General features: G+C 46.2%; 18 protein-coding genes across 18 annotated transcripts; 9 read left to right on the forward strand and 9 right to left on the reverse strand. All coding sequences in view use genetic code 12, as the record gives it.

Moving 5' to 3' along the window:
• Positions 1–25: 25 nt before the first annotated feature.
• MSF1 (phenylalanine--tRNA ligase) lies at positions 26–2,315 on the forward strand (the record flags this gene model as incomplete). The annotated part of the gene is made up of 2 exons (XM_025479644.1): positions 26–1,362; positions 1,760–2,315. The coding sequence occupies 2 exons, from the start codon at positions 26–28 to the stop codon at positions 2,313–2,315; spliced, it is 1,893 nt and encodes a 630-aa protein (XP_025339117.1).
• Positions 2,316–2,491: 176 nt separating this feature from the next.
• On the forward strand, positions 2,492–2,812 carry CXQ87_001095 (uncharacterized protein; the record flags this gene model as incomplete). The annotated part of the gene is made up of 1 exon (XM_025479645.1): positions 2,492–2,812. The coding sequence occupies one exon, from the start codon at positions 2,492–2,494 to the stop codon at positions 2,810–2,812; it is 321 nt and encodes a 106-aa protein (XP_025339118.1).
• A 364-nt stretch (positions 2,813–3,176) lies between these two features.
• CXQ87_001096 (uncharacterized protein) lies at positions 3,177–4,016 on the forward strand (the record flags this gene model as incomplete). The annotated part of the gene is made up of 2 exons (XM_025479646.1): positions 3,177–3,657; positions 3,685–4,016. 2 exons carry the CDS (start codon positions 3,177–3,179, stop codon positions 4,014–4,016), a joined length of 813 nt encoding a protein of 270 aa, XP_025339119.1.
• Positions 4,017–4,112: 96 nt separating this feature from the next.
• CXQ87_001097 (uncharacterized protein) lies at positions 4,113–4,889 on the forward strand (the record flags this gene model as incomplete). Its single annotated transcript, XM_025479647.1, has 1 exon — positions 4,113–4,889. One exon carries the CDS (start codon positions 4,113–4,115, stop codon positions 4,887–4,889), a length of 777 nt encoding a protein of 258 aa, XP_025339120.1.
• Positions 4,890–4,935: 46 nt separating this feature from the next.
• VPS24 (ESCRT-III subunit protein) lies at positions 4,936–5,629 on the reverse strand (the record flags this gene model as incomplete). The annotated part of the gene is made up of 2 exons (XM_025479648.1): positions 4,936–5,538; positions 5,582–5,629. 2 exons carry the CDS (start codon positions 5,627–5,629, stop codon positions 4,936–4,938), a joined length of 651 nt encoding a protein of 216 aa, XP_025339121.1.
• Positions 5,630–5,740: 111 nt separating this feature from the next.
• On the forward strand, positions 5,741–6,160 carry CXQ87_001099 (uncharacterized protein; the record flags this gene model as incomplete). The annotated part of the gene is made up of 1 exon (XM_025479649.1): positions 5,741–6,160. One exon carries the CDS (start codon positions 5,741–5,743, stop codon positions 6,158–6,160), a length of 420 nt encoding a protein of 139 aa, XP_025339122.1.
• A 217-nt stretch (positions 6,161–6,377) lies between these two features.
• Positions 6,378–6,707, forward strand: CXQ87_001100 (uncharacterized protein; the record flags this gene model as incomplete). The annotated part of the gene is made up of 1 exon (XM_025479650.1): positions 6,378–6,707. One exon carries the CDS (start codon positions 6,378–6,380, stop codon positions 6,705–6,707), a length of 330 nt encoding a protein of 109 aa, XP_025339123.1.
• Positions 6,708–6,927: 220 nt separating this feature from the next.
• Positions 6,928–8,016, reverse strand: RFC5 (replication factor C subunit 5; the record flags this gene model as incomplete). The annotated part of the gene is made up of 1 exon (XM_025479651.1): positions 6,928–8,016. The coding sequence occupies one exon, from the start codon at positions 8,014–8,016 to the stop codon at positions 6,928–6,930; it is 1,089 nt and encodes a 362-aa protein (XP_025339124.1).
• A 220-nt stretch (positions 8,017–8,236) lies between these two features.
• MXR1 (peptide-methionine-S-sulfoxide reductase) lies at positions 8,237–8,794 on the reverse strand (the record flags this gene model as incomplete). Its single annotated transcript, XM_025479652.1, has 1 exon — positions 8,237–8,794. The coding sequence occupies one exon, from the start codon at positions 8,792–8,794 to the stop codon at positions 8,237–8,239; it is 558 nt and encodes a 185-aa protein (XP_025339125.1).
• Positions 8,795–9,025: 231 nt separating this feature from the next.
• On the reverse strand, positions 9,026–11,296 carry UBP13 (ubiquitin-specific protease; the record flags this gene model as incomplete). The annotated part of the gene is made up of 1 exon (XM_025479653.1): positions 9,026–11,296. One exon carries the CDS (start codon positions 11,294–11,296, stop codon positions 9,026–9,028), a length of 2,271 nt encoding a protein of 756 aa, XP_025339126.1.
• A 225-nt stretch (positions 11,297–11,521) lies between these two features.
• Positions 11,522–12,571, reverse strand: CXQ87_001104 (uncharacterized protein; the record flags this gene model as incomplete). Its single annotated transcript, XM_025479654.1, has 1 exon — positions 11,522–12,571. The coding sequence occupies one exon, from the start codon at positions 12,569–12,571 to the stop codon at positions 11,522–11,524; it is 1,050 nt and encodes a 349-aa protein (XP_025339127.1).
• Positions 12,572–13,928: 1,357 nt separating this feature from the next.
• Positions 13,929–14,549, reverse strand: CXQ87_001105 (uncharacterized protein; the record flags this gene model as incomplete). Its single annotated transcript, XM_025479655.1, has 1 exon — positions 13,929–14,549. The coding sequence occupies one exon, from the start codon at positions 14,547–14,549 to the stop codon at positions 13,929–13,931; it is 621 nt and encodes a 206-aa protein (XP_025339128.1).
• Positions 14,550–14,833: 284 nt separating this feature from the next.
• CXQ87_001106 (uncharacterized protein) lies at positions 14,834–16,092 on the reverse strand (the record flags this gene model as incomplete). Its single annotated transcript, XM_025479656.1, has 2 exons — positions 14,834–15,713; positions 15,761–16,092. 2 exons carry the CDS (start codon positions 16,090–16,092, stop codon positions 14,834–14,836), a joined length of 1,212 nt encoding a protein of 403 aa, XP_025339129.1.
• An 855-nt stretch (positions 16,093–16,947) lies between these two features.
• CXQ87_001107 (uncharacterized protein) lies at positions 16,948–17,403 on the forward strand (the record flags this gene model as incomplete). The annotated part of the gene is made up of 1 exon (XM_025479657.1): positions 16,948–17,403. The coding sequence occupies one exon, from the start codon at positions 16,948–16,950 to the stop codon at positions 17,401–17,403; it is 456 nt and encodes a 151-aa protein (XP_025339130.1).
• Positions 17,404–17,779: 376 nt separating this feature from the next.
• Positions 17,780–18,475, forward strand: CXQ87_001108 (uncharacterized protein; the record flags this gene model as incomplete). Its single annotated transcript, XM_025479658.1, has 1 exon — positions 17,780–18,475. The coding sequence occupies one exon, from the start codon at positions 17,780–17,782 to the stop codon at positions 18,473–18,475; it is 696 nt and encodes a 231-aa protein (XP_025339131.1).
• An 83-nt stretch (positions 18,476–18,558) lies between these two features.
• On the reverse strand, positions 18,559–19,722 carry CXQ87_001109 (glucose-induced degradation complex subunit; the record flags this gene model as incomplete). The annotated part of the gene is made up of 1 exon (XM_025479659.1): positions 18,559–19,722. One exon carries the CDS (start codon positions 19,720–19,722, stop codon positions 18,559–18,561), a length of 1,164 nt encoding a protein of 387 aa, XP_025339132.1.
• Positions 19,723–19,814: 92 nt separating this feature from the next.
• CWH41 (Cwh41p) lies at positions 19,815–22,306 on the reverse strand (the record flags this gene model as incomplete). The annotated part of the gene is made up of 2 exons (XM_025479660.1): positions 19,815–21,860; positions 21,887–22,306. The coding sequence occupies 2 exons, from the start codon at positions 22,304–22,306 to the stop codon at positions 19,815–19,817; spliced, it is 2,466 nt and encodes an 821-aa protein (XP_025339133.1).
• A 592-nt stretch (positions 22,307–22,898) lies between these two features.
• Positions 22,899–25,454, forward strand: CXQ87_001111 (uncharacterized protein; the record flags this gene model as incomplete). The annotated part of the gene is made up of 1 exon (XM_025479661.1): positions 22,899–25,454. One exon carries the CDS (start codon positions 22,899–22,901, stop codon positions 25,452–25,454), a length of 2,556 nt encoding a protein of 851 aa, XP_025339134.1.
• Between the last annotated feature and the right edge of the window lie 42 nt (positions 25,455–25,496).

Consider the following 25,496-nt stretch of genomic DNA (forward strand, 5'->3'; position numbering starts at 1 on the left):
CTCCAACGACAACCTGATCACCAGAATGCTTTGCCTCAAAAGGGCGTCCCAATTGGGTATCCCGAAAAAAGTACCAATTGTGGCACGTCGGTGGACTTCAAATATACCCCTGGAAATCCATTTACACGGAAAGACTTACAAGTCCGACGAGTGGACGAACGTTCCACCCCAGATTCTTGCGCTCACAGATAGAAGTTTGCATCAAAATCCTAATCACCCAATCGGTATTCTTCGTCATTTAATCGAAGACAACTTTAAGGGATTGGGTTATACCTTCTATAACGATTTTCGCCCTGCTGTCACGACTTTTCAGAACTTCGATGTTCTTGACTTCCCCAAGGACCATCCTGGCAGAGCCAAGCTGGACACTTACTACTTGAACAAAGACAACCTTTTACGAACTCATACTTCTGCTCATGAGCATGAATGTTTCCAAGTTTGCGAGACGCCCGGTTATTTCATCACTGCAGACGTTTACCGCAGAGACGAAATCGACAAGACTCACTACCCGGCCTTCCACCAAATGGAAGGAGCTAGATTATGGTCTCAAAAGACACCTGATTTAGAAAAAGTTCTCCAGGCTGATATCGACGCTATACCCAAGACTAATATCATCGTCGAGGATCCCTTCAGAGAGAATCCATCCAACGAGGAGAACCCCAGGCAGAAGCACATGACTGATCCAGAGGCCCGCCTCATAGCGACCCATTTGAAGAAGACTGTTGAGTACATGGTAAACTTGGTGTTTGAGAGCGCAAGGGCTGCTGCCTTGAAAGCCGGTGCTGAAGACGACTTCTTGAAAGAGCCATTGAGAGTTCGCTGGGTCGAAGCATACTTCCCATGGACATCACCATCTTGGGAGATTGAGGTCTGGTGGAAGGGCGAATGGTTAGAGTGCTGTGGCTGTGGTATTGTGCAGCAGCAGGTGTTGCTCAACTCTGGTCTCGGCGATGACAAAATCGGCTGGGCCTTTGGCGTTGGCCTCGACAGAATCGCCATGCTTCTTTTCGGTATTCCAGACATTAGACTCTTCTGGACGCATAATGAGAAGTTCACCAAGCAGTTCACTCAAGGTGAGATCACCTTGTTCAAGCCTTACTCCAAGTATCCCGGTATCACCAGAGATGTGAGTTTCTGGGTCCCAGCGGGTGTTGAGTTGCATGTGAACGATGTTATGGAGATTTTCCGCTCCCATGCTGGTGACTTGGTGGAGACAGTTGAGCAGGTTGATCAATTCACCCATCCCAAGACTGGCAAGACATCGCACACTTACAGGATTGAGTTCCAGTCTTTCGACAAGAACTTGACCAGAGACGAAGTAAACGATATGCAAGGTGCTGTGTTGGCGGAACTTAAGGAGAAGTTCCAAGTTGAGATTCGTCAACGTAGATAGAACTAATAGACCTGGAAATGAATGATAGAATCATGATACATCGTTATTTGGCAAAAAAACTTAACCGTGGTTCGATTTACCAGGGAATTCTCTCTCGGCTGTAACTGTGTTTTTTATTTATCTTTTCAATTTTTTTTTAGTCGTTTTCTTGTCGTTCACTGGTGCTTCCTACTACCCATACTCACTGACAGCCAAATCTGAGTGCGATTTTTTTCTCACCTCAAAGAAAGATCACCACCACTTCTCTTCAAATGCTTGGGTTGGGCAGATTCGTCAGCTCATCCTTGAACGGAATTAGGGCTTCTCAGCTCCCGTGTGCCCCATCTTCCTTGATTACCAGAAGATTCAAGCACGAATATGCCCCAGATACAAGAACCTTTTCAAGGCGTTCAAAGGCAGAGTGACTGTCAGAACAGGAGGCTCTGTCAAGGGTAACTCGCTTGAAAGCGGTACCTACGGTCTCAGACTCAAATCCAACGGTGTGAGAATGGCCGCCATCCAGCTTAAGGAAGCAGACAAGGTTATCCAGAGACAGCTCAGAGGTACTGGAGTGAAATACATCACCAGATTCACCTGTAACATCCCCGTGTGTGTCAAGGGTAACCAGACCAGAATGGGTAAAGGTAAAGGTGGCTTTGACCACTGGGCCGTCAGAGTTCCAACGGGTAAGATCTTGTTTGAGATTGTTGGAAAAGTCCACGACAAGGTCGCCAGAGAGGCCTTGCGTAAAGCCGGTGAGAAGTTACCTGGTATCATGGAGATTGTCGACACGCTGTCCAAGATCCGTGTGAGTCCCACGTCGTTGGTGGAGAAGCCTGAGCCTGTGAACTGGTTGGAGAAGATCAAGCAGAACCCCACCAAGAAGTGGACCAACATCGAGAAGTCCAAGTTGCCCGACTACCGTCTTTACAGAAACCGTTAATGTACATAGAACACGAATAACTTATTCACCTTTTAGAGACAGAGCTGTAGGGTACTAGGCGACCTTGGGAATAGAGCCCATGTTCGCGCTTTTCAGCTAATAAGATAACCTCGATCAGAGCTCTAAGTTCTGCGTTGATACCACAATCCAAATCCAGAGATTCTGGCCTCGACACAATGCTGAAAGATACGCCGAAGTTGGTGAACCATGCCCTCCACCAAGCCCTTCAGCTCAATGAATCAGACACTCAAGTCAGCACCATCGACATGAGCTTGTTGGTGAACCTCAACACGAACCAGTCGCTCAATTACATAAAGCTCGAGCAAGATCTCACGGAACTAGAGGTTGGAGCTAAAAAGTCTGAAGCTCTTCAAGATGAGTTTAAGCTGCTCCAGCAGGATTTGCAACAAATCGAGAAACAGGTGGATGTTATATCCGAATTGGTACGTGAGCTTGATGGCTGGACCAAAGAGCTCGAGGAGGAGAATCAGGGTTGAATGTAGGAAGGAGCTTCTGTCCGAGTGATGTTGAAATGACCACTGGTTCGGCTACCTGGGTATTAAGGTTTTGGTGCATAGCCATGACCGCTACTCAAATCACGGCTTCAAATTAGTTAAGAAGGAAGTTCAGTTCCGGCTTCAAATTAACTAAGAAGGAAGTTCAGTTCCGATTTCTTGGAACAATTTTTTGACAGGCCAAAGTGAAACCATTCTTGGTTCATGATATTGCTCAGGGTCGATGTTTAGAGAGTGGTTTCTGCGACTGCGCATTTTGCAACCATTTGTACTCTTTGCAACCTATCACTAACTCCACCACACACTGATGAAAACAATAAAGTTGGTGATTTACTCAGTGTTGGCAATGTCGGGTGCCAATAGTTTGCATCCTGGAAACTATACATCGATGCCCACTCCCACTATTGTGGTGAACGAAACATCCACTCTGAGCATGCCACATAACACTGTGACAACTTCGTCTCAATTGGACGCTGAGGAGACTCCTAATAAACTGTCCTGGCCAGTTGGTCAATTCAAAAGGCTAAAGAATCAGCCAATTGACTTGAAATCCTGGATTGACCTATATCACCTTTTGTACTCTCAGGAGAGGGTTCAGAAGGCCAAGAACGTGGTCAAGCAGCGGTATATGTCCGCCTCCAAGCTTGTACTGAAGGAGTCGGTAAAAGGCTTGATCACGGCTATTCCGCCGAAGTTGAATAGCACGTTGAATGCCTCGTCCTTCGAAAGCGCAGACACATTCAACTCTAGTAGCCTTTTGAGGAAGCTACTTGGAAAGGATCTCGAAACTGAGTCTGAGGAGTCTGACAGCTGCTCCGGTTCAGGGAGTGATCTGGGCTCAGACTCATAATCAGACTGCGAGGAAGACAAGTACTCCTGGGACTACGACTACGAGAGTTGGGCCAAGCGCAACAGAACTGTTGAGGTACCTAAGGAGCCTGAGGTGCCCAAGAAGCTTGAGGTAGCTGAAGAACCCGAGGTGCAAAAGCCAAGGTTCAATTTTACTAATTATACAGTTTCAAGGCCTTCTGGTAGGCCTACAAGACCTCCAGCGGTGATATACCCTGAGTTCTTGAATCACACCAACTCTAGCATAGAAGCACTCGAGGAGGCAAATGCCGCTCAAACTACTTGGGTGCCCTTGTGGGGCTGCTTGCTTCCTATTGTCGTCCATCAATTAATATAATAGTACATGGCTGATTTCGGCGACTTTGTAAGATTGACACCGCGAGCTGGGTTTGTGACATCCACCAACTACACCTCTTCACTAGCCCACTCTAAAATGCTTTCAGCGAAGGTAACAGTCTGTTTAGTGTGCCTAGGTGGCGCCTGGAGCATTCCAATCCATGATGAAAATGCTCTTGAATCCACTGCCGATTTTAAAGACTTGTCGTTCGTCGAGAGTCTATTGGACTTTGCGAGCAGCTCATACCAATGGGACGCCGCCGAGGATATCAACCAAGAAATGGATGCCGTTGAAGATGACGAGCCAGAAGGCGGCTCGAGTGATGAGGTGGAGATACCTGAAGCACCGACGGCACCTGAGATCTCCATTGATGACACTGAATCTGCAAATGCGGACGCACAGTACCACCATGACGAGGATCCTCCAAATCCAGAAACATCTGAGCTCAGTGAAGAAGAAGAGCATAATATTGATGGCCTCAACAACACTGTTCACGGCACAGATTTCCGAGTTGAGACTGGTCTCTTTTTCGATGTGAGTAAGGGCGGCGACGATAGCTGCGACGACTACTCTGAGTCAGACGACGACTGTGACGATGATGAGAGAGGGCTTCTCAAGAAGATTTTATTCTTCTTGCCTGCCAGCGTCCAATCAGGGGCAAACTCCACGAAGCCTGCTAGCTCCATTGTACCTAGTGCAAATGAGCCGCTCAATGCCACCGTCTCGGTTAGTCACAATGTTACCAAGAACGAAACCTCTTTTGCGCCCACCCGCTCTGCAAGACCGAACCTTGACGATATCTATCGCATGATGGATTCCCTGGCTCCAAGCCTCTCTATCAACTGGCTCGCGGTTCTTCTATACTTGATATGATGAAGTGAGTGTAACTCTATAATTGCGTAGTCTCCATGGGCTAGACTTACTCTTGCAACTCCTTGAGACGCTGGCGCATTTCGTCCAACGCCTCTGTATCCTCCTCTTCCTCGATCTCGGGCTCTTGCTCCAAGCCTGTCTGAGGCACCTCGGATTCGATCTTGGAGAATTTGTCTTCTGTAAGGCTTTGAATAATCTTGTTCACCTCCTCCTGACTCTCGTCCTCTAGTTCCTCGTCCACGTCCAAGTCGACCATGTCGTCCATCATCTCATTGATGATACCTGCCTTCATCAACTCCTTGGACAATTCTTGCATGGTGCCCGTAATGACTCCAATGTTGGTCAAGGCATTCACATCCTTCATGATTCCCGTCAGTTGCTGGATAGACTGCGACATCTTTCTCATCTGCCACTGTTCATTGATCGACATGGTGATGGACTCAAGTCGGGTTTTCAGAAGATGAAGCTTTTTGTGCTGGTTGTTGATGTTGATGAGCTCTCTTGCGTAGATTTTAGCCAGTTTGTAATCTCCGGCCTTGGCCAGTTTCTTAACCAAGCCCTCTGTCTTCTTCTTCAATGGCTGAAGCTGGTTCAACAGTCTCTCCAACTCACGCTTGTTCTTACGCAACAAAGAGTTGATTTTGCGCATCTGGTGTTAGTTAAATTCAAGAAATTGATAACACTAAACATACCTGCTCCTTCGGGTCCGGCCCGTAGATAGCCTTCTTGATATACTCCATGGTGGTGAAGGTAGTTGTGGATTTCGCACCGATAAGAACAGCCCTCCTGTACCATTTTTAAACCACCCCAACTACTTTTCTTCCTCTCGAGCAAAGCAGATTGTGATAACTATGGGTATTTCCAAAGTCTATACCGAAGTGGACGACTTGTCGTACACCCAGAAGCACCTCATGTGCATTTTGGGTATTCTTTTGCCACCTGTGCCCTTCTTCCTCATGACGGGACCTAAGTACACAGTCAAGACCAAGGAGTTCTGGATCTCCGTCTTCTTGATGATCTTCTTGTACATCGTTGCAATTATCTATGTTGTTTGGTTCATCTACATTGGCTTCGAGGAGGGCAGAACCGGCCTGTACCATAGATTGGCTGAGGACCCTGAACGTGCTGAACCAGCCCCTGAGAGCCAGCCTGCTCCTGAGCAGCAGTCTAATGCTGAGGCTTCTCCTTCTCTTCCTTCTTATGAGGAGAGCGAAGTCAACAGCTTCCCCAAGGAGAATAAGCACTTGGGTGATCACAAGATTCAGCATTAAGTCATTTGAGATGACGGCTGACTACGGTAGCACATATGCAACAGTGCTACTCGATTGAAAGGTAGAATATGTCAATTAATCATCAAAGGTAAGTTCGTTACCGTCGTAAAAACCGTATTCTACAATGGGGTTACCCTTTTTTGGAAGTCTCCTGGTCTCACGTGCGCAGTGTTGTTTCGCAGCCCCTAAATCTGGAGTAACTCCATTCTTATACAAGATGGGTATTTCCAAAGCATTTGTGAATGCCAGAGAGCCCACCAATGAGGAGAAGACAATGCTCTATATCATGGCGATCATCGCCCCTCCGTGTCCATTTTTCGTCTTGACCGGACCTGAGTACACGTGTCGCACATGGGAGTTCGCCTTGTCAGTGGCACTTCAAGTCCTCGCTATCGTTAGTGTTATAGTAACTGGAACTGTCAATGTGGTGTTTTTGCTATTCCATTTAGCTGCTTTTGTGTACTCCTTCCTGTTTGTCCACAGCGGGTTTCAAAAGGGCCGCAGCCTTTCAACAGGATATGTGGATGACCAAGAAGAAACGGTATAAAGTTAATGACGGGGACGTTGAGTATGACACTTAATAAATGATAACTTATGAGTGTTTGTTGAAGCGTAGGCTGGTGCCTCGGATGTAGCAACAAGCTTCCTCGTTGACCTCACCGTAGGACACGTACGTCAAAGATTATTCCCACGCAATAAAGAATCAATCAACAAACCATTAACATACCAAGTAACAGTGTTTGTGATGTAGACCACTCTTTGCTCAATTAGTTCAATGCAACCATGGTTTTGGCCACAAATCCTTCCAAATGGAAAATGGCCTTCAGACCTAAACTCAAGCGTTCGTCAAAGATAGCTGCAAGCTCCACCACTGCAACCACCTTCTTGGTGTCGCTGCCCAATGCACGTATGATGTGCATGGCTAGCTCCTTCAAGATAAGTCTTGGTGGGATGCAGTGGGCAATTAAATCGTAAAATACTTGACGCATCTTACCAACGTTTGCCACGGAGCGTTCTCTCATCACCGAATGAGCCAGAGTGACAATGATGCTCTCCCAATCGAGAGGAACTGCAGTGGCATTCAAATTGTTGACATCAAGAGTCTCCTGTTGCATGCTCAAGGTTTCGAAACTCAACAAAGCTCTCCTCAAGTTGCGGCCCGATCCAGCAGCCACTGATTCAAGGTACTTGTATTTGGCATCCTCGTCGGTAGTATTGAACTTGACTGCCTCCTTCTGCGATACATGTCCAAGAATATCAGCAATATCCTTAACCGAAGGAGCAGCCACTCTCACAAGGAAAGTTCTCGATTTAATTGGTGAGATGATACTAGAGACCATGTTACACACCATAATGATACGAATGTTGGAAGAGTATTTCTCCATGGTTCTTCTCAAGGCAGCTTGCGCATCTCTTGTCAATGAGTCGGCTTCGTTGATAATCACAACCTTGAAACGGTGTTTCGGACCTTGCTTCGACAGACTCGAAAAGTCAACCTGCTCAGTGGAAGCAACGTCTTTAAGCAAGTCCTGGATCACAACTCTGTCATTGTTACCCATATCAGAAGGAGTGATCTCCAAATGGTATGGCGACGATAAGACATTGAACTCTAGTTTTCTATTGGATGCCGTTGTAAACGTTTTCACGTCGATTTTCAACTTCTCCACCTGAGCTCCAAAGAGTTCGTTGAGTGTGGCATAAATTCTCGTCTTCTTGCCTGCTCCAGTGGGTCCATACACCAAAAGATGTGGGAAATCTCCAGTGGATGCCAATGCTCTCAAGTGGTCTGTAGTAGCATTATGGTAGGAGAGTTGTTCGAGCTTCTTGGGCCTGTATTTGTCAACCCACAAGGACATTGGATAAGGTGGAAGTTTTCTACTTTTCTCTACGCGATACGCGCCGCGATGTAGGAAGTGCACCTGTTCTATATAACTGCTATGTGATGCTACTCCATGAATGTTAGAAGCGTTGAAGTTCCCTTTTTTTGATTATCCCGTCCGATTGTGATGCTATCTCCTGTTTCTGTTGCAGCGCTGTTCAAGCACCGCTTACCTTGTTTAAAGCCCTGAGCTCGCTCTAGGCCTTGGGCTTGGTCCGCAAGAAATGTGTAGGGCACTCGTAGCCTCCGGGATTGTTGTCCAAGTACTTCTGGTGGTATGCCTCGGCGTCGTACCAAGTTTCAATGTTCTCAATGGTTGTAGCGATCTTGTGGTTTGGGTACCATTCCTTTTGAAAAAATTCCTTGACCTCCTTGGCCACTTCGTAGTCTTCGTTGCTGTGAGTCATGATGGCACTTCTATATTGGGTGCCAATGTCAGGTCCCTGTGCGTTGAAAGTGGTTGGGTCATGAATTCTGAAGAAAATGTCCAAGAGCTCGCGTAGAGACACTTGGGATGGCTCGTAGGAGATTTGCAAAGCCTCGACGAAGTTCGTGGCTCCGGAACAGACCTTCTCGTAGCTCACGGGTGGCGAAACCGATTTGAGGCCGTTTGCGTAGCCGACCTTGGAGTCAACAAGCCCCTTATCTTTGAAATATTTATTGAACACACGCTCAACACCCCAGAAACAGCCGGCGCCGACGGTGACGAAACGTGACGTAGCGGTGGTTTTAATTGTCGGAGAAACAACACTCATTGATATGCTATAGTTTTTGTGGAAGAGTGTGGAAAGAGTGCTGGAATCTCGCTTACAAACGACGGTCTCGGGGTATCCCCAAGATGCAATCACGTGAGCTCGCGTGCCACAACTGTCTCAGTTGGGAAAGACGTTGTATTTTTTTATGCGCATTATGCATTGGAACGCAATGGCTGCAAACCTCGCCTTTGCCGTGTTTCCTCCTATTGTGACAGCGTTTTTTAGGGCAGATTAACTTTTTGATTTTCTCTTGAACCCAAAAAACGACCTTTTCTTTTTATCTTCTTTGCCGTCAGAAGTTTTGTTGCTGCCATTGGTCAAAATGCTGCCGGTAGACCCTTTCCGCTCATTCTCTTGCAATTCCACCCGCAGTTCACGGCGCTTGAGGCCATTGACCCACGATTTTTTTACCACAGGTGGGGGCGGCTTGGGCTCTGTGTAGCCTGGGGTATTAACTGTCGGACCCACATTCTCGGCGCCGTCTTTGTCCGAAGGAGCTCTCGAAACTGCCTTCGAGCCACCGTCTGAAATTCCGTTGATGTCCTTGTTCTCTTTGTTGTCTTTACTTTCGAACATGAAGGTCTTCTTGAAGATGGAAGCTTTGCGCCCAAGGCCAATCGAGCTGTTCTCGAGAGAAACCAGTGATTCGGGAACGAAATCTCTCACACTATCGTCATCATTTTCGACCTCAACCAAAGAATCATCGGCTTTTTGGCCGTTGACGCTCGCTGCAGACTCATTTGTGGGTTTCATATAGGCCATCGAGTAGTCGCTACCATTGTAGATGCCATTGAGATCAATGCCAAAGTCATGCACATCGCCATCCTCTCCAATAGTGGTGTCTAATTTCTCGTAGAACAAGATGTAGGCGCTCGCCAAACCAGGTCCATCACCGAAAAAGCGAAGCACATACGACTCATCCACAATTTCTATCGTCTCGTCGTCGAACAAAAACCAAAGTCCAGCTCTGCATTTGCACAAGGCAACGTAGTGACCGTGCATGGGCCCTCCACCAATGTGGACCACCAACGCATAAAGGCCATAAAGCTTGAAGTCACGACTAGGATTGGATTCATCTAGCTCCTGATCTTTTGTAGTGTTGAAGAGTCTCAAACGAAGGGGGTATGAAATGGAGTCAAACAACTTCACCATACGATCGAGCTTGTCGTCGTACTTAAACCTTTTGAAGTTGATAATCAACACGTCCGGCGTGCTTTTGAGTTTGATTGTCTTGACAGCTTCTTGAAGTGACAGGCAAGTGTTGCAGTAAAATTTGTTCTGGTGGCTCAAGATCTCCAGCTTGGAGAAGTTATTGAGGGAGTATGTAAGCGAGTAAGCCGACTCGCCCGGTGGGATATCGATGGAAAGGTCAAGGAATGTTTCGTCCTTTGATGTGACTGTTTCACACGAAAGACACTTTGTCTCATTTGTGATGATTCCTTGGAAAATATCAGTGCACCAGTTCTTCGACGCACCCACCTCCAAGTTGATACTTTCAATAGTCTCGTTGATGAGATAATTGCAAAACTCATGAGCGTCTTGATGCATGTTCACCTGACGAAATAAAGCATTCTTCGCCTTGAGTTTATCGATGAAATGGTTTGGGGAAACGACACCAATTTGGGACTTATTCTCAGTCATGGCCTCGAAAATGTCCTTCAAGGCGTACAACAAGCACGTCTCCGACGTTCTTCCATCTTCTCTAAGTGGGTGATCTAGATTCACTATCGGCCCGTTGATCAAGGCAGACCGCTTACGCTGATCGCTTGCCGGGTTTGGGTTGAACGGATTGATTGGGTTTGAAAGGGCAAGCTCAGGATAGGGAATACCCACAACGACAAATGCCAGTCTAGAAGTGATTGGAGCAGCCAATTCAGCGGTGTTGACATTATTGTTCGTGCTGTTCCCGCTATCAAGCAACGCTGTTGAGGAAGTAGAGTTGTCGTTTCGAGTATCATTCGTATTCGCCAATGTCGAGGGCAGAGGCCGCGTCACGAATATTTGGAGACCATTGAGCTCCGGGTGTTTCTTGATCATCATTCGCTGTTCGGTGTTGAGGGCGTCACACGAACCAGCTTCGTATACATAATCTAGTTTTCTAGGCTGACTGGAACTCTGCTCCTCGGAAGCCACTGATGGTGTGTTATTTGAACTGAACTTTCCAAAAATGGAGTTTCGAATCGATGGTCTTGATGTGATTGGAGGTGCCAGCCCATTCCCCACACTGCTGTTACTGGAGTCTGGAGGCTTCCCCTGTTCTTTGAGACGTTTCTGGTACAATTGGTCGTATTTGAACGAGAAGTTATGAACGTTTTGGCCAGGAACCGATAAGGAGCGTTCGTGGTATTCGAGCTTGTACCTCAAAAGCCGTTCACGGAAACTTTGGGTATGGTATAGGCACTGAAGGATGGAATTACAATAACAAGAATTGCCAAAGTTTTCCATGCCAAAGATCTTATACAGACCATCACCATAGGGTAGGTCCGAATAGCCCTGTGTCATTCCGGTGGCACGTACAATCGAGGATTGGGTTCAGATGATAGTTAGTAGTTCGGTGAATAGCGTTTGGAGGCAGGAGAAGTTTGGTCATGTGATGATACTCACGTGCCGGTTTCCTGATGTCTACGATAATGGCTGCAAAAGGATAAATACATAAAATTTTGTCTTCTATTAAACCCGGCGTCCCGTTGACCTGCGGAACTATTCATAATCTGAGGAAGTAAATAATTAAGCCCATTTGCCAATGAACGCCATAAGAAGGCACCCGAGCGAAAGCATCGAGTACGCAAAAGCCACCTTCTTCCAGCGGCAATTCCGCAAAAAGTCGCCGTGGATGAAATCCTGGGCCATCAAATCGACCATACCATTGTAGATAAGGATACCGGAGCAGAAAGAATTGAAAATGCCCACGGTGAGAAGGGCCTCTCTGGAGTCCTCAGAGTAAGTGTGACGCACACCGAGGCCAACAGCCACACCGGTAGGCGTAGTCAAAGCAAAGGCTATACCGAGCGCCCAAGGCACCCAGTGTTGGTTCTTCGGCCAGATAGCACCGGCGAAACGCGCACCAAGGCCCATGCCTTCGAAGAACTGGTGGAATGAAATGGCCACCAAGAGTGTCTTAAACTCGTCTTGGGCAATAGCGAGGGATAAGCCCACAAACACAGAGTGGAAAACAATGCCAAATTCAAGGATGAAAATGCTGACGAGCACACGGTATGTACTCTCAGAGAGCTCAGAGGCAGTGTTAGCCTCCATGTCTCTATCTAAGATATCACTCTCATTAGTTTTCTCAAACTGGACATTCTTTTGGTTCAAGTCTTCAAGCTGATGCAGATGCAGATGTTCGGCGGGCAGCAGCAGGGGTCTTCTGCTACTTTGGTGATATGGGTCAGTGTGAGGTTCAGCATCCTCGTCCAACACCAACTCAGCACAACCGCTGCAGCCGTCCAGTCTTTTTAAGCCCTTGTGCTTAACGTACTCGCTCACACAGAGCTCAATAGTGAACATGATCCATACGCCCATGAGACAAAAGGCAGTCGCCCATGGGTACTCCTGCCAGATCCCGCCCAAGCACTCGTTGGCCAAGTACTCAGAGGCGTCGCCTAGCAAGTGAATGAAAGCTGTGGCCACAATAACACCTGAACCGAAAAACCTCACAGCAAACAAGAGGAGCTTTGGGATGTGGAAAATGTGGTTTTTGAGACCTAGCAAAGGGAAAAACACTCCGATCGCCGAAAGTACAAGAACTATGAACACGGAGCCCACTCGGAGCGACATGTGTTCGTCGACAAAGTCGGCAGTCAGACACTCCCCATCTTGTGTTAAAAATCAAATTATAAAAAGACCTTGAGAATGTGGGGACTATGCAAACTTATATGGCCAGCCATGTAGGAACCCTTTTTTTTTTTTTTTTTTCGTGCTGATGCTTCAACTTCCATTGTTCCGCCAAGCAAAAGGGCGCATTTTGCAGTACACTGATGAACTGCCTACTTTAAGCCCATATACTGACTCACCAGATCCTTCGCGCCGAGCCTACAGGGCAGCTCAGGGCGAGAAATTCCAAAACATCAGCCAAGTTGTAATCAGTCGGGTAGCAATATCGGGTTAGGACCTTGCACAAAATTGCTTTTGAAAAACCTTTTTAATTTTGTGGCTTTTATCAGATGGCATACGATGCCGTCTACCAACGCTCATCCTTCATGAGGCTGACACCCGTGATCGCCCGGGCCCGGAACCCTCAGGTACACCGCGATAAACCCCTTGGCAACAATATGGGTCTAGGCAACCGGTAACTGCGTGCCATTTCCGCTCCTAGTAAACTAGAAACGTGTTTGGTTTACGGCAAATTGAGCATTTTTGTGAGTAATCCTGACGGCGTTTGCACATCGAGCATTCAGCACCCCCTGGGGCCATCTCGCAGCCATACCCTGATGGCTGCAGATTGCCGTAGCCTTGCAGTTTTCAGCAAAGTGAGGCGCTTGTATGATGAGTCTAAAACGTTGGCAGATGTAACCAGTAGGGTATGACAGAGCGAAAGATCTAAGCGACGATGCCGCGTGGCTTGCATTGGCTATCGAGCAGCAGTTTTAGACTTTCACATCAACGGACATACAGCGCAGATACGGTATTTGGAGCAAGGCTAAAATAGACGAACGTTAGGTGTCCCGGGCCCGGGAAACAACAATGATGTTGCAAAAGTCAAAAAAAAAAACTTTGGGTAACCCACTGTGAGTCCAGGATTGGAGGATTCAATCCCATTCGTGGAAGCATCAGTAAGCTCTTGTAGAGATCTAATTGTTGCAGAAATAAGGTGTAGGGATGACTGATAATGCCACAATTGCATGTTGTCTAGAGGCGAACTTTCGTGATCAGCTAACTCGAAAAGTTAGTACTTTATCATCGAATCTCCGTACCCCGGGAAAGCAATACACTTTTAGACGTACAGCCTCCGGATGCACTGATCACAATACCCTTCTGGTGTGCAATAGCCCGGGGACTTCCTAACTCCCCACTCTTTGTTTCGAAACGATCAAAAAGGACGGGCGGAGAGTATTTTCAAAAAGATGGGCGTCACCAGCGACATCCCGGGCCCCTCCACAGTTTCCAAAACCTGCTTAAAATTCCTCACACTGTCTTACTTTTTGGCAGCCTGGTATTCCTCGTAGGTAGCCTCTGCTTTGAGACCCTGATACCTAGTCAACAGAAGCCATCCTTCACTCAATCCCTTCTCGTAAAACGCCAAAGTATCGCTGCGCTTCAAACCGCTATAGTGGGCCTTTCTCGCCAAATTCCAAAGTGTATCGACCGTATCCCATCCCTGTTCTTCAGCAACACTTGGCAAGAATGTACCAGAGTATCCTCTACCTGAGAGTTCAAAGTAAACCTTGAGTCCGTGCTCTCCGACAGTCCATTCTGTAGGGCTGGAGATCTCTGTAAATCCGTCGAGCAACGTTACACTGGCACTCAATGAAGGGAGCTCCTTCGCTGCAATTGGTGGAAATCTGGGGTCCTCAAAGGCACTCACCAAAGCATACTTTGCCACACCCTTCTCGGTGTTCAATGGCAGAAATGTACCAATACAGCCTCTCAAATCGCCATCCTCGTTCCATGTAATGAACATTGGCGCCTCATGAGGGAAATCAGATGTGGAGGCATTCGTGGTCTGTAAGAAGTGGGTCAAATTGGAGGAGGAGCTTTCAGGAAATAAGCGACGGTTCAAGTTTTCAAATGCCCACAAACAAAGCGCTTTAGTCATGTTGTCAATTCGTAGTAGTAGTTACGTAAATTCAAGTTGTGTCTTGAGGTGTTGATTAGTTATCTTATCGTACTACTCCCTAAATTCGCAGCTCCTACATACTCCGGACCCAGTCAGACCACAGTGAAAGGGGGCCAATGTAAGATGAAAAAATATTGAAACTCAAGGAATCTGAAAGTTTCTCGTCTTTTTCTCTGCTGCTGATCTCTTACAATTCATTCATTCGACCTGTTGTCATATTTCTTCTTTATTTGGTATACTAAGAAACGCACGTTTGCAGCCATTCACCGCACCTCTCTAGGAAGCTCTCGGTTTACTCCACAGATCTGAAGCTCTCCAAGATTCCACAATTCTGCTTCCTGGATCAAATACCTGGCAAACTCTCCATAACATTGATCTGAAGGCATGGCTGCGCTGACACATAATCTTCTCAATCCACGTGGAAATACACCAACCATCTGGTGACCATGTAAGGCGAAATAGTTCCCGCTCACGTCTATAGAAACCACCAGGTCTGGGAAAGGTGTAATTTTTTCCAAAAGATTCTTGGATAGATCAATTCGCTTGACACGTTCAAACAATTTGCAGGTGAAGATTCTTCTGTAATCGGCAATCAAATTGCCGGCCAAATTGACCAGCTGAAGACTATACAGCGGAGCGTCTAATTCGGAGTAGTTCTGAAGCTCAATTTTCATGATATTGTTATTGGAAAGGTTGAGCGACTTGAGTGCGGTCAAATGACGATACGGAAGAGTCCGGTTGTTGATGATCTTCAACAGATTGTTTGAAAGATTGAGGTGCTCAAGCGAGGTAGGAAGGCGAAGCGTCTCCAAAATGGTGTCTGTGATGTTGTTGTAGGAAAGGTCCAAGGACTTGAGGTTTCTGCAGTAGAAACAGCCGCTTTCATCCACCAAGTGCTTCAAAAGGTTGTTGGAATTGAACAAATGCAATTGCAAATTGGTGATGGCGATTTCGCTGCCAGACTGGAAAAGCTCGTTTACGTTGAGCTGCAATGGCCCATTTTCCCGAACTTTTTTACCCATTCCTGGGTGGTACTTAATGGTGAACCAGTTCACATTGTACTCGCCAGAGCAGAGCGGCTCGAAAAGCAGCTTCAAGAGGGTGTTTTCCAATGGAACGTTCTCCACAAGAAGCAACTGAACACTGAATTTTTTTGTAAACCGCTTCAAGTAGGGAAATAGCGGCGGAACATGGTGTACATGAATGACACCAGATTCTTGTAGTCTGTGAAGTCAAAGAGCACCACTGTGATCTCCGACGGAGCAATGACGATGTCTTGCTGTATGAGATATAATAACTCTGGAATCGAGAATCTGCGGAACTCATCGCTATTCAGCATCACCAAATTCTGACGGTAGTACTTGGCCCAGAGGGCCTGATGCCTTATCACTGAGTATGGGCTGCGAAATCCATCTTGTCGTAGTAGATCAGGAAGCTCGAATAGCCTGTCTAGATCTTCACTATCCAGGTACTTCAACACGGACGTCTGAAGCTCAGCAGGAAGCGAAAAGAATGTTTCCATGCTGCTGTGGTTATGATGACTCTTTAAAGTGTGGTTGTAGCTGTCCCAGATCTCGAGGCCGAAATCGCGATAACCACTATAGTACTTTTTGACGTGCTTATGCAGCCGACGATGAACACGTTATGTGGAAGACGTGAAATTTGGAAATTTGGAAATGAAATCAAGTTAAATGGAAAAATGCTTTCAAAGTCGGCTTGGCTGCTTGTGATTGTTTCTGCACGTGAACGCCCATGATCTACACGGTTGACTCCGGTAGTCCTCTATATTTAGTGGAGTATAGGTAGGAAAAGGTCATTTGGTTACCAATGTGCCGTGACTTTAGCAACAAACCTTAAGTGTAAAAAGTTGCTATCATCAAGAGGCCAGTGCATATTTTTGAATAGTGGGCGAATTTTAAAACTGTTGTTTTGGTGATCGTGGTGACCGTTATGTGGAGAGTTGAGCACATCTGTCGTACCGATTTGGTACCGCATTTTGCAGCCAAATCCATTGCATTTAGACACATGAAGAAAAAGCCGGGAAGTAACGGAAATTATGCAATAGGGTGGAAGTTTCAGTCGTGTAAAAAGAGCAAGATTATTTGGTATTCAAAAAATGAATTTGTTTTTTACGACATCCTGAGTTATATGGTACTAGCATCCTGAGTTATATGGTACACGAGCTATAAGGAAACAACCACCGTCACGAAAATAAAACACAGCCAAAGCAAAACTTTCCTTCTCCTTTTCAATTTTTTCCCAACCCCCACTTTCTTTCGTTTCTCTAATTCTGACTTGTCTAACTATCACCGCTTCCCCAACTGGGAATCGCCTGTACAGAGCAGCCAGCGCTATCTTTGAACCACAACTTCTTGCTATGGGAGCCTGTCTTTCGTGCCTAGGCGGCCAGGAAGACATCGATGATGCTGAAAGACAATCTTTACTAGGAGGTCACCAGCAATTTGCTGATGAAAGCTACCAGGAGCAACTAATCAAGCAGCAGCAGAGACAAAGTGAACTTAACGGCATAGTCAGTGATTTGAACAATGACTTGATCGATGTGAGCACTTTTGTGTCGAATACACAGGTAGAAGATGGAATTCAAGATCAGGATGTTCAATCGCCTGCCCTCTCGGCTGTCGCTAACTCGGGTTCACTTCCGGGAACCGCTCATGCATCTCCAAGTGTGGTGCCTGTTCTGCTTACACAAGACAAGTCGTTTCCTCATCTCTTGAATATTGATGAAAAGAAGAAGATTTTGGAGGATTCCAAGCAGTACGCTGGTCAGGTTGCTCCCATCAAAGCCTCGGGGCCCTTGTATGTGAAGTTCTAAGGACTCTATAACTGCAATAACTGCTGTATCAAGGCCACAGCTTCTAGATGAGTCTTTTCCGGTCAATTTCATGAGAGTTTCAACACCATTCGTTTACGATAGAGACTCTGTCCTTGAAAAAAACGCTAGAAGTGACAGGCCGCTCAAACCCTTATCCAACTTCACCCAGCTTTGAATCTTGAAAAGCCATGAGAGGCATTCATCCCTTCGAGGTTGCCCTTGTACGAGCTTCGCTCTTTATTCTCACCAGCCATTCTCGTTTACACGTCGTTCTCGTTTATCAGATCGTACTCGCTCCCAGTACCGTTCCTGCGCGCCGAATCGGGTTAAGAATGAGACCATTTTTTGTTGGGGTCTTGCACTATCGACTTCACTCATGGCTGAGTTCTTGCCCTCCGTCGATAACGCCACGGACCTCGTGTGGTCCTACGCTCGAGCCTTCGATGACTGGTTCATGAATTTCATGCGCAGCCACTGGTTTCTTCAAGACCTTATACAAAACCCCATATCTCGCGTTATCTCGGAGTCGCTTCTCGTCCTTTTCATAGTCTTGTTCACATACGAGACGATATACTGGTCTGGCATTTACCTAGACTTGTGGGAGTACCATGCCAAGGATATATTCACGGAGGTGCCCATCCATTGTGCCCACGTTTACGTTAGAGTCAATGTCGCCAACAAGGACAGTCTAGCTGACGTCAAGGAATACTACGAATTAAAGCAGCGGTCGGCTTACAATGTATTGAACTGGAAAAAACTCAATGAGCTAGCCCTTGTGATTTTCAAGTTGCCTCAGTTTGTGAAGTATCATTTTGAGTTCAGCCCGGAAGACTTTGAAGGAAACCCAGAGCCTGAGTTTGGCTCCAACATCGAACACTTGCGTCAAAAAGTGCTCACCACATTCTTTGCGTCACCGCTCTGTAATCGCTTTGACAGCGGTAAACTCACCAAGGACGATGTGTTGGTCTACAACAATAAATCCATTGCGGTTGGTCCTGAGGACGACAAGACCTACCTCAGTAAGATCCACATCGAAACAGGAAATGTCATCGATGCCATAGTGCTCGTCTAAGATTCATTCAAAAAGCAAATAGCTTCATCAACATACCAAGCATCACTGTTTGTTCACCTACGTAAGTACTCACCACCAGGAACTCAAAGCCATCTCTTCTCCCCCTTCAATTCTCTGTGTGGAATGATCTTCTTCTCCACTAGAACCCTTTCAGTCATCACCCATAGCTTTGCAATTGTCTCGAGTCGTGAGTCCAACAGGTTCGGCTGCTCTTCAGCAGTCTTATCAACTGAAGGAGCGAGTACCGGCTCTTTATCTGTAAAATCCTTGGGTATGAGATCCTCAATGTCTGTTGTTTCGCTGGAGTCTTCCATATCTACATCCTCCTTGAGCTTCAAAGTCGGAGGAGGTCCTGCCCGAGCTAGCAGGTCGGCACTGAAGTTCACAGTCTCCTGTCTTCTGAACTGGATCGAGTCCTGCTCCGAGTTCTCCAAGTCCAAAATCACCCTGTTCACTACCCTGTAGCAATCTGCACGAAGCGATAAGTCGAAGAGCTGCTTCAACTCCTCCGGAAGATCACTCAGCTCCTGAACTGGTCTCTTGGGGTCAAAGTTAAAACACAACAAACTCATGGTCATTTCGAGCTCCTTCAATAAATCGTATGATTGCGTCACCTTGCTTATAAGGTTCTTCCTCACGAATTTGAGTATATCGTCCAAGAACTTGCGCTCCGCTGCAGCGTCCTCGTTCATGAGATGACTCATTTGTAGTTTATGTGCCCTGATCATTTCGATCAAGTTGAGCCTTAGTAGCTTGAAAAGCAAAAGGTTGTTGGAGTCTAGAACCGAAGGAAAGTATGTGCTGATGGCGGCAATTGCCCTGGTGATGTCACCTTTCAATACCAAGTATTTGATCTCTTTTCTTTTTTCGATTGAGGAGAACCCCCTGATCGTATCACGAGCCGTCTCTTCGATTGCGTGGTCTTCTTGTGGAGCACTAGTCTTCAGTGAATTTAGGTAATCGTTGACAGCATCGATGAAGTCTTGTGAAGAGATTTTTGGTGTGGTAAGAAATTTCTTTGTCTCTTTCTCCAGCTGCACCCAAGATTCTTCATCTTGCTTCAAATCGATTTGGGCTTCCTTCGAGAAACTCAACGCAGCATTAGGGAACCCTTCTTGAATGAAGTAATTGAGAATGAGCTTGTTTATTTTTTGCCGAGGGATTTGATCATGAGTATACAATCTTTGCGATGGCTCCAGAGAAGTATGGAGAATATCCTCATGTTCTTGGAAGCTGAATCCGGTCATGGATGTAGTGGAAGTTGGAGCTACTCACTCAGTACAATAATAGTGCACAGTGCGCACCAGTGGTCTGGCTGCAAAAGGCTCATATATAATATCTATGTTAATTTTTCGGGCATCTCCATAATAATCAAGATGGTTGAGGTCCAGCCCAAGAAGTTCTTTGCTCCTTTATTTTCACCGGTCTCGTCGTCGTATGACTCCCACACGAAACCGGTGTTCTCCCATTGCTTGAATACATTCTTTATGAGATTTTCACGAAGTTCAGAGTAAGCCAGCTCAATCTTCTTCTTAAGCTGTGCACTTGCGTGAGGCTTGGTGACTTCATGGTAGTGTTGTAAGCTTTCAAGAACCAAGTAGTTGATGTTGATCCAGACAGGTGATTTCCAGTAGTTTTCTCCGGTTCTGTAGTACTCGTCAGACTTCGAAAGCGATCTGATACCAAAGTCGGACCAAAGCTCCTCAGGGTTTGTGATTTGATCAACAACATGCTCAATCTTGTCGACATGCTCAACTGGAATCATCCTCGTCATGAATGGGAAGAGCGAAATATAGCCCTTGTGACAGACGTATACGTTTTCATCATCGTCATCGACCGAGACGTCACAGTAGGCCTTATCCTCCTCAGACCAGTGAAGTGCTTCCACGTTTGCGATGATGTCAGATTCAATCTGGCCGAATTGCTCCTGGTCCTCATGCAACTCGAGTACCTCGGCAATCATCTTGATAGATCTAGTCATGACACCCATCCAGCACAAAAGATCGACATTGAGCTCTGCAACGTCCAAAGGAAGGGGTCTAGGATAGTCATCTATACCAGAGGCGAGGCTGTGTGTCACGGTTCTACCTCTCCATCTATAAGCCTCTGGGTTGGGACCACGGTTGAACTCCTCAATAGATCCACGTTGTGTTCTTCTGAACATCTCGAAATGCGACTTGAGTTTAGGGTAGATTTGGCGAGTGTAGTTGGCGAGGAGCTCATGGTTATTCAAGACGATATTGCCGATGTTATCCTTCAAATCTTCAGCGTCTAAATTGACGGCTTCATCGAGTTTCGTTTTCTGAGAATTCTCCAAGAGGTATGTGAAAGCAAGCATCAATGTTGGTGGGTTAACGATGGCAGGACTCTGAACTTGGAAGGCCTCGGGAACCCTGGATCTGGACTCTGCTCCCAAGATCTGTTCTCTAGCGATCCAGCCATCTTCGTCAATAAGATTGAACCAGGATTTAATGATCTCCAATGCTAAGTCGGAATCGTATTTCAAAAGAGGAAGGAGGTGGAACCCTTCATCCCAGTAGAAACCCCTTGGAAAGAATGGACGAGATGGAACAAGCGTAAAGAGCTCAAATGGGCCCTCCAATTCCCCCTCAAGTTTTGGCAACTCTGTACCATCATTCTCATCAACTGCAAATTCGTCGTTGTCAACGATGGATTTTCTATCAACAAGATGATCGCCATGGAAGTACGAAAGGCCACCCAAAAGACCAGAGAGCATCTCTTGGCCAAATTCTTGCTGTTTCTTCAGGAACTTCTGGATGTCGAAGTTTTTCTTGAAGTTTGTGTTGACCTTCGAAAGAACTTCGTCGATCTTATTGTTGATATTGTCGAAGGTGATCTTCTCGGTTGGAGGGGATGTAACGTCTGTGTAGATAACATCAAATTCGGAGGCACCCTCGTACACCTTTTGAACAAAATGCAAGTTACCCTCATAGTTATTCATGTTGCGAAGAATGTAGACGACATGAGGTGGAAATCTGTCTGCGTCCTGCTCGTAAGTGCTAATGATATCTTGGACAGAGTCCTTCAAAAGGGTCATGAAGATACCTCTTGATTGCCAAACGTTTTGATTTGGTACACGCAAACTCATGTGGTGTGTTCTCTTTGGATTGAGTTCCCTCAATGTACCCTTGGGCAGACCAGGGTGTTTGTTGGAAGTTCCGGGGCCCCCATCATTAATCTTGATCTCAAACAAGCCTAGGTCGTCAGAGAATCCAGAGAGATCAATAGTTCCCTTGTATCCATTTTCGTTGTGGGGAGTATCAAACTTCAATACGCCCTCGTTCTCAGGCTTGTTTCCATCGCTCTTTCTCTCGCCTTGAAGACCAGACCACCAAACAAAAGAGGTTTTCACGTTCTCGTGGCCCTTATGAGGGTCAGCTTAACTTTGACCGCCCAATTGCGACCATTGTCACTCTTGACGAAATCAATCGTGAGGTCAATATGGCAATCGTTGTCGCTGATCACTTGTCTTCCTCCCAAACGTGGATCAAATTGCACCCAGTTTGCTCTAGCCATGTTGTCGCCCTGTTCATAGAAGTCACGGAGACGGCTGACACCCAATTGTTCATCGGCATTGAACCACATAAGTCCCGAAAGAAGCGACTCCGGGAGTCTAGGTCTAATTCCCAAGTAACGGCCTGAGTTGTACGGCCCCCATAATAAAGAATCGTATGATAGTCTCTCGTAAGAGCCTTCTGGAAGCTCATTTAATGGCAGGTCTCTAACAATGTCGAACTCGTCGAAATCTTGTGTGGAAAATACTGCCACTATGAAGAAGGTCAATAGAGCGCAGAATCTGGCCTGAAGCATGGTTCTTTGATTGAGCTTCTTCTTTTGAGTTTTCGGCTTTGGAACCAGTTAATTTGATGTAATTGACGGGTCTTTGGTGATGGGAACGGCTTGGTGTATTGAAGAAGTCACCGGTTCAATGAAAGAGGCCGCGGTGGAAGGTAGACAATACTGCGAATGCCACTGCAAGACTCTAGTTAGTATGAGATACAAGGAAGAAGATGGATTCGGCACTTCAAGAATTCCAGAACGTGTAATGAAGGAAACTGCTTCATTTTGAAAAAATTAAACGAATTTGCTGCATTTTCTAATAGGCTTCATTGTTTGTGTCCTTCTCTGATCTGATCAACCCATTGGCGATAATACGCACCTATGGGCTATTTCGCAGCCATGCCGTGAATCCATAACACCATCGGCTACGCTTTCCAGAGTATTTCAAACTGATGAAACATTTTCAGTTTTGTCACGCTATTCTTAAGTGATCTCACCCAAATGTATAGCTGATCTTTCATAGATTGACTTACATCTACCTCACCAATACTCCATCTCATCGTACTGTACGTTACTACTACTTCCAAACCAACTCCGTGATCTTCAAAGATTCGTGCCGATAATGTGGCCAAGCAAACACCTGTTGGGTGTGCAGCTTGCTTATGGCATCCAGGGTAATGGAGTGGTGGCTGCGGAAGAGGTTTCTTCTGCACTGGAGGAGCTGCCTTCTTTCCAACCCAAGATACACTTCCCTCGACTACGAGATCGAGGCCCTGTGTTACGTCCAATCAAAAATTCTTCCTGGAAGCTACCGACTCCTACGGATGAAAAAGATGATTCCGTGGCCACCTCCATGTCCTGGTGGAGGAGCAAATCCCACTCTACGATATACGCTCCAGATGAACTAACGGAAGCACTTGTGGCAGAACTGGCCCCGATAAACGAGCTGTTTGCTCACGATCCCACTGAGGGTGACCAGATGGTCTTGGTGAATCTCGGCACTGGGGTTTTTGCAAATCCAGTGAACCTCGACGGCCATAAAGTCGTTCCCAGCACCAAGAACAGTGTGGTGAACATCAAGGCCTTGGTTTATGTTTGTGGTGACAACAACACACAACTCCGGATTGCTCCGATTCTACCGCAGAACAAAAAGGTCACCATGGAAGACTCTGGTGAAACCAGTAACCTATATCTACCTGCTCCATTCCAGGGAAGAACAAACTACGCGTGTTGCAACTTCCCCCATAAAATCCTACAGATCCAGGCCTCTCCTTTGCTTCCCATTATTGCCGTTCGCTCGAGCTCAAAGATACATTTCGTCAAGTTCTCGTGGCAAAACGATCCACACACAAAAGCCCCGGTCTTTGACGTTTTACCAAGTTCCATTAATCTGCACGAATTTACAGAACATGACCTTGCCCATTTCGAATTTTCACCCACGGACAAGCACTCATTTTCAATTATAGATGTGCGTGGTAAATTCTCGATCTGGCGCTTAGATACCAAATCCTGGAGGATCAAATTGGCCCATCAAAATATTCCCTCCGCAAAATCTGGCAACGAGATTCCTCTCGCTATATCCGATCTAGAAGATGCATCTTCGTGGAAGAGCATTTGCTGGGCTCCCAAATCTGAATCACTAATTGCCTTTAGTCGGAACGAGGCGACCATTTTTCGCCTCAATCGCAAATCTTCGATTCCCGTTCAAAAACTCATCACATCAAATCTGTGGGCAAACATTTGGGACATTAAAAGTTATCTGGGATTCGCTTTTCTTCTCACGTCGAGAGAGATTATCTTCCTTAAACTCGGAGTGGAAGTTCCCTTTAAAAGACTCGTTTCGTGGAAGCACTACCTAGATAATGAGGACTCCTCATTGAAGCTTCATGTTTGTGAGGCTGAAAAGAAGGACCTGTTCATATGTTCTGTCTTTTCCAAGAACACGCCTTTGGTTATGATTTACACATTCGGATTTCACGATGGGAAGCCGGCTCTTCTCAATGATCCAAGCTGTATTCGAACCGATGATACGTGCAGCTACATTATGTTTGATAAGATAGTTTACGATGGAAGAGACCAGCTGACGTACTGTGAAGTTCAAGCTACAGCCTCAGGAATACAGTTTTCTAGTTTACATGGGGTGAAATCACTTTCTTTGGATGGGACTTCTCAGAGCTATCCATCTGATACACCTGACGATGAAACTGTTTCGAAAGATATTTTCAACATGATTTCGATAGCTGAAGCTACGAACGCCTTTCACTCATTTTCCACATCCAATCGAATGACTAACGAAAACGAAGAGATCTGGGAAGACGAGAAGTCTGACAATGTACCACTCGTTCAGAACTATGCCTTCAGACTTGGCCATGATATAAAGAAGCGACTCAATATTGAAGAAGACTCTCCCGAGAGGATAGATGGGACAGAAGTATTGAATGGCTCTGGCAAGAGTTCTGATGGCTACCTTTCAAAATACACACCCATATCTGCCATTGCTGACTGCTTACCCATCACCATCGATGATATGGAAGAGTTTGATTCAATGATTGAGCAACTCAATGATTTTTACGAGTCATGCGGTGTCAAACTTCAGAAGGATATGAGGCGCATGTTGAAAGGAGTGTCTCTCGATAACTGTGATTCCGTTCAACAACTTCAAAAGTGTCTTGAAGAGACCTACCCTGAGCATCCGAATATTAGCCAAGTAGCAATGATCTTGGCCAATAGTTACTATAAGGTGTCTAACGAGGACATTGAGTCTCGTTTACAGGATGTATATCGGGAGGAACTAAAAGGCTGCAGCTCTGAACTCACATCAATGTTTGACGATTGGGACATCCAAATACCAAAAGTAAGAGCCAAATCTGCTCCGCCCACAGTTGATACAAAAAAGAGAGGACTTTTGCATCGGGCACTCACTCAAAATTCACAGCATATGTCACAGCTCACTTCACAATCATCTCAATTGACACAAGAATCTACAGCATCTCAGGCTTCTCGGCTGTCTCAATCACCACAGCCTGGTAGTTCGCAAGAGATTCCTCAAATCATGCTGTCACAACCATCATCCTCGCAAGCTAGACCAGCGACATCTAGACTTTCCCAGAAACTTAAGCGGCCCGGATCACAGGGCGCTAGTCAAAAGAAGAAGAAGAGGAAGGGTGGTTTTGCATAACTTACTTTCACATTTGTATTATACATTATAGATAATCATTAG

Source organism: Candidozyma duobushaemuli (genome assembly GCF_002926085.2).
Source record: "Candidozyma duobushaemuli strain B09383 chromosome Unknown A_B09383, whole genome shotgun sequence".
NCBI classification, from domain to species: Eukaryota; Fungi; Ascomycota; class Pichiomycetes; order Serinales; family Metschnikowiaceae; genus Candidozyma; species Candidozyma duobushaemuli.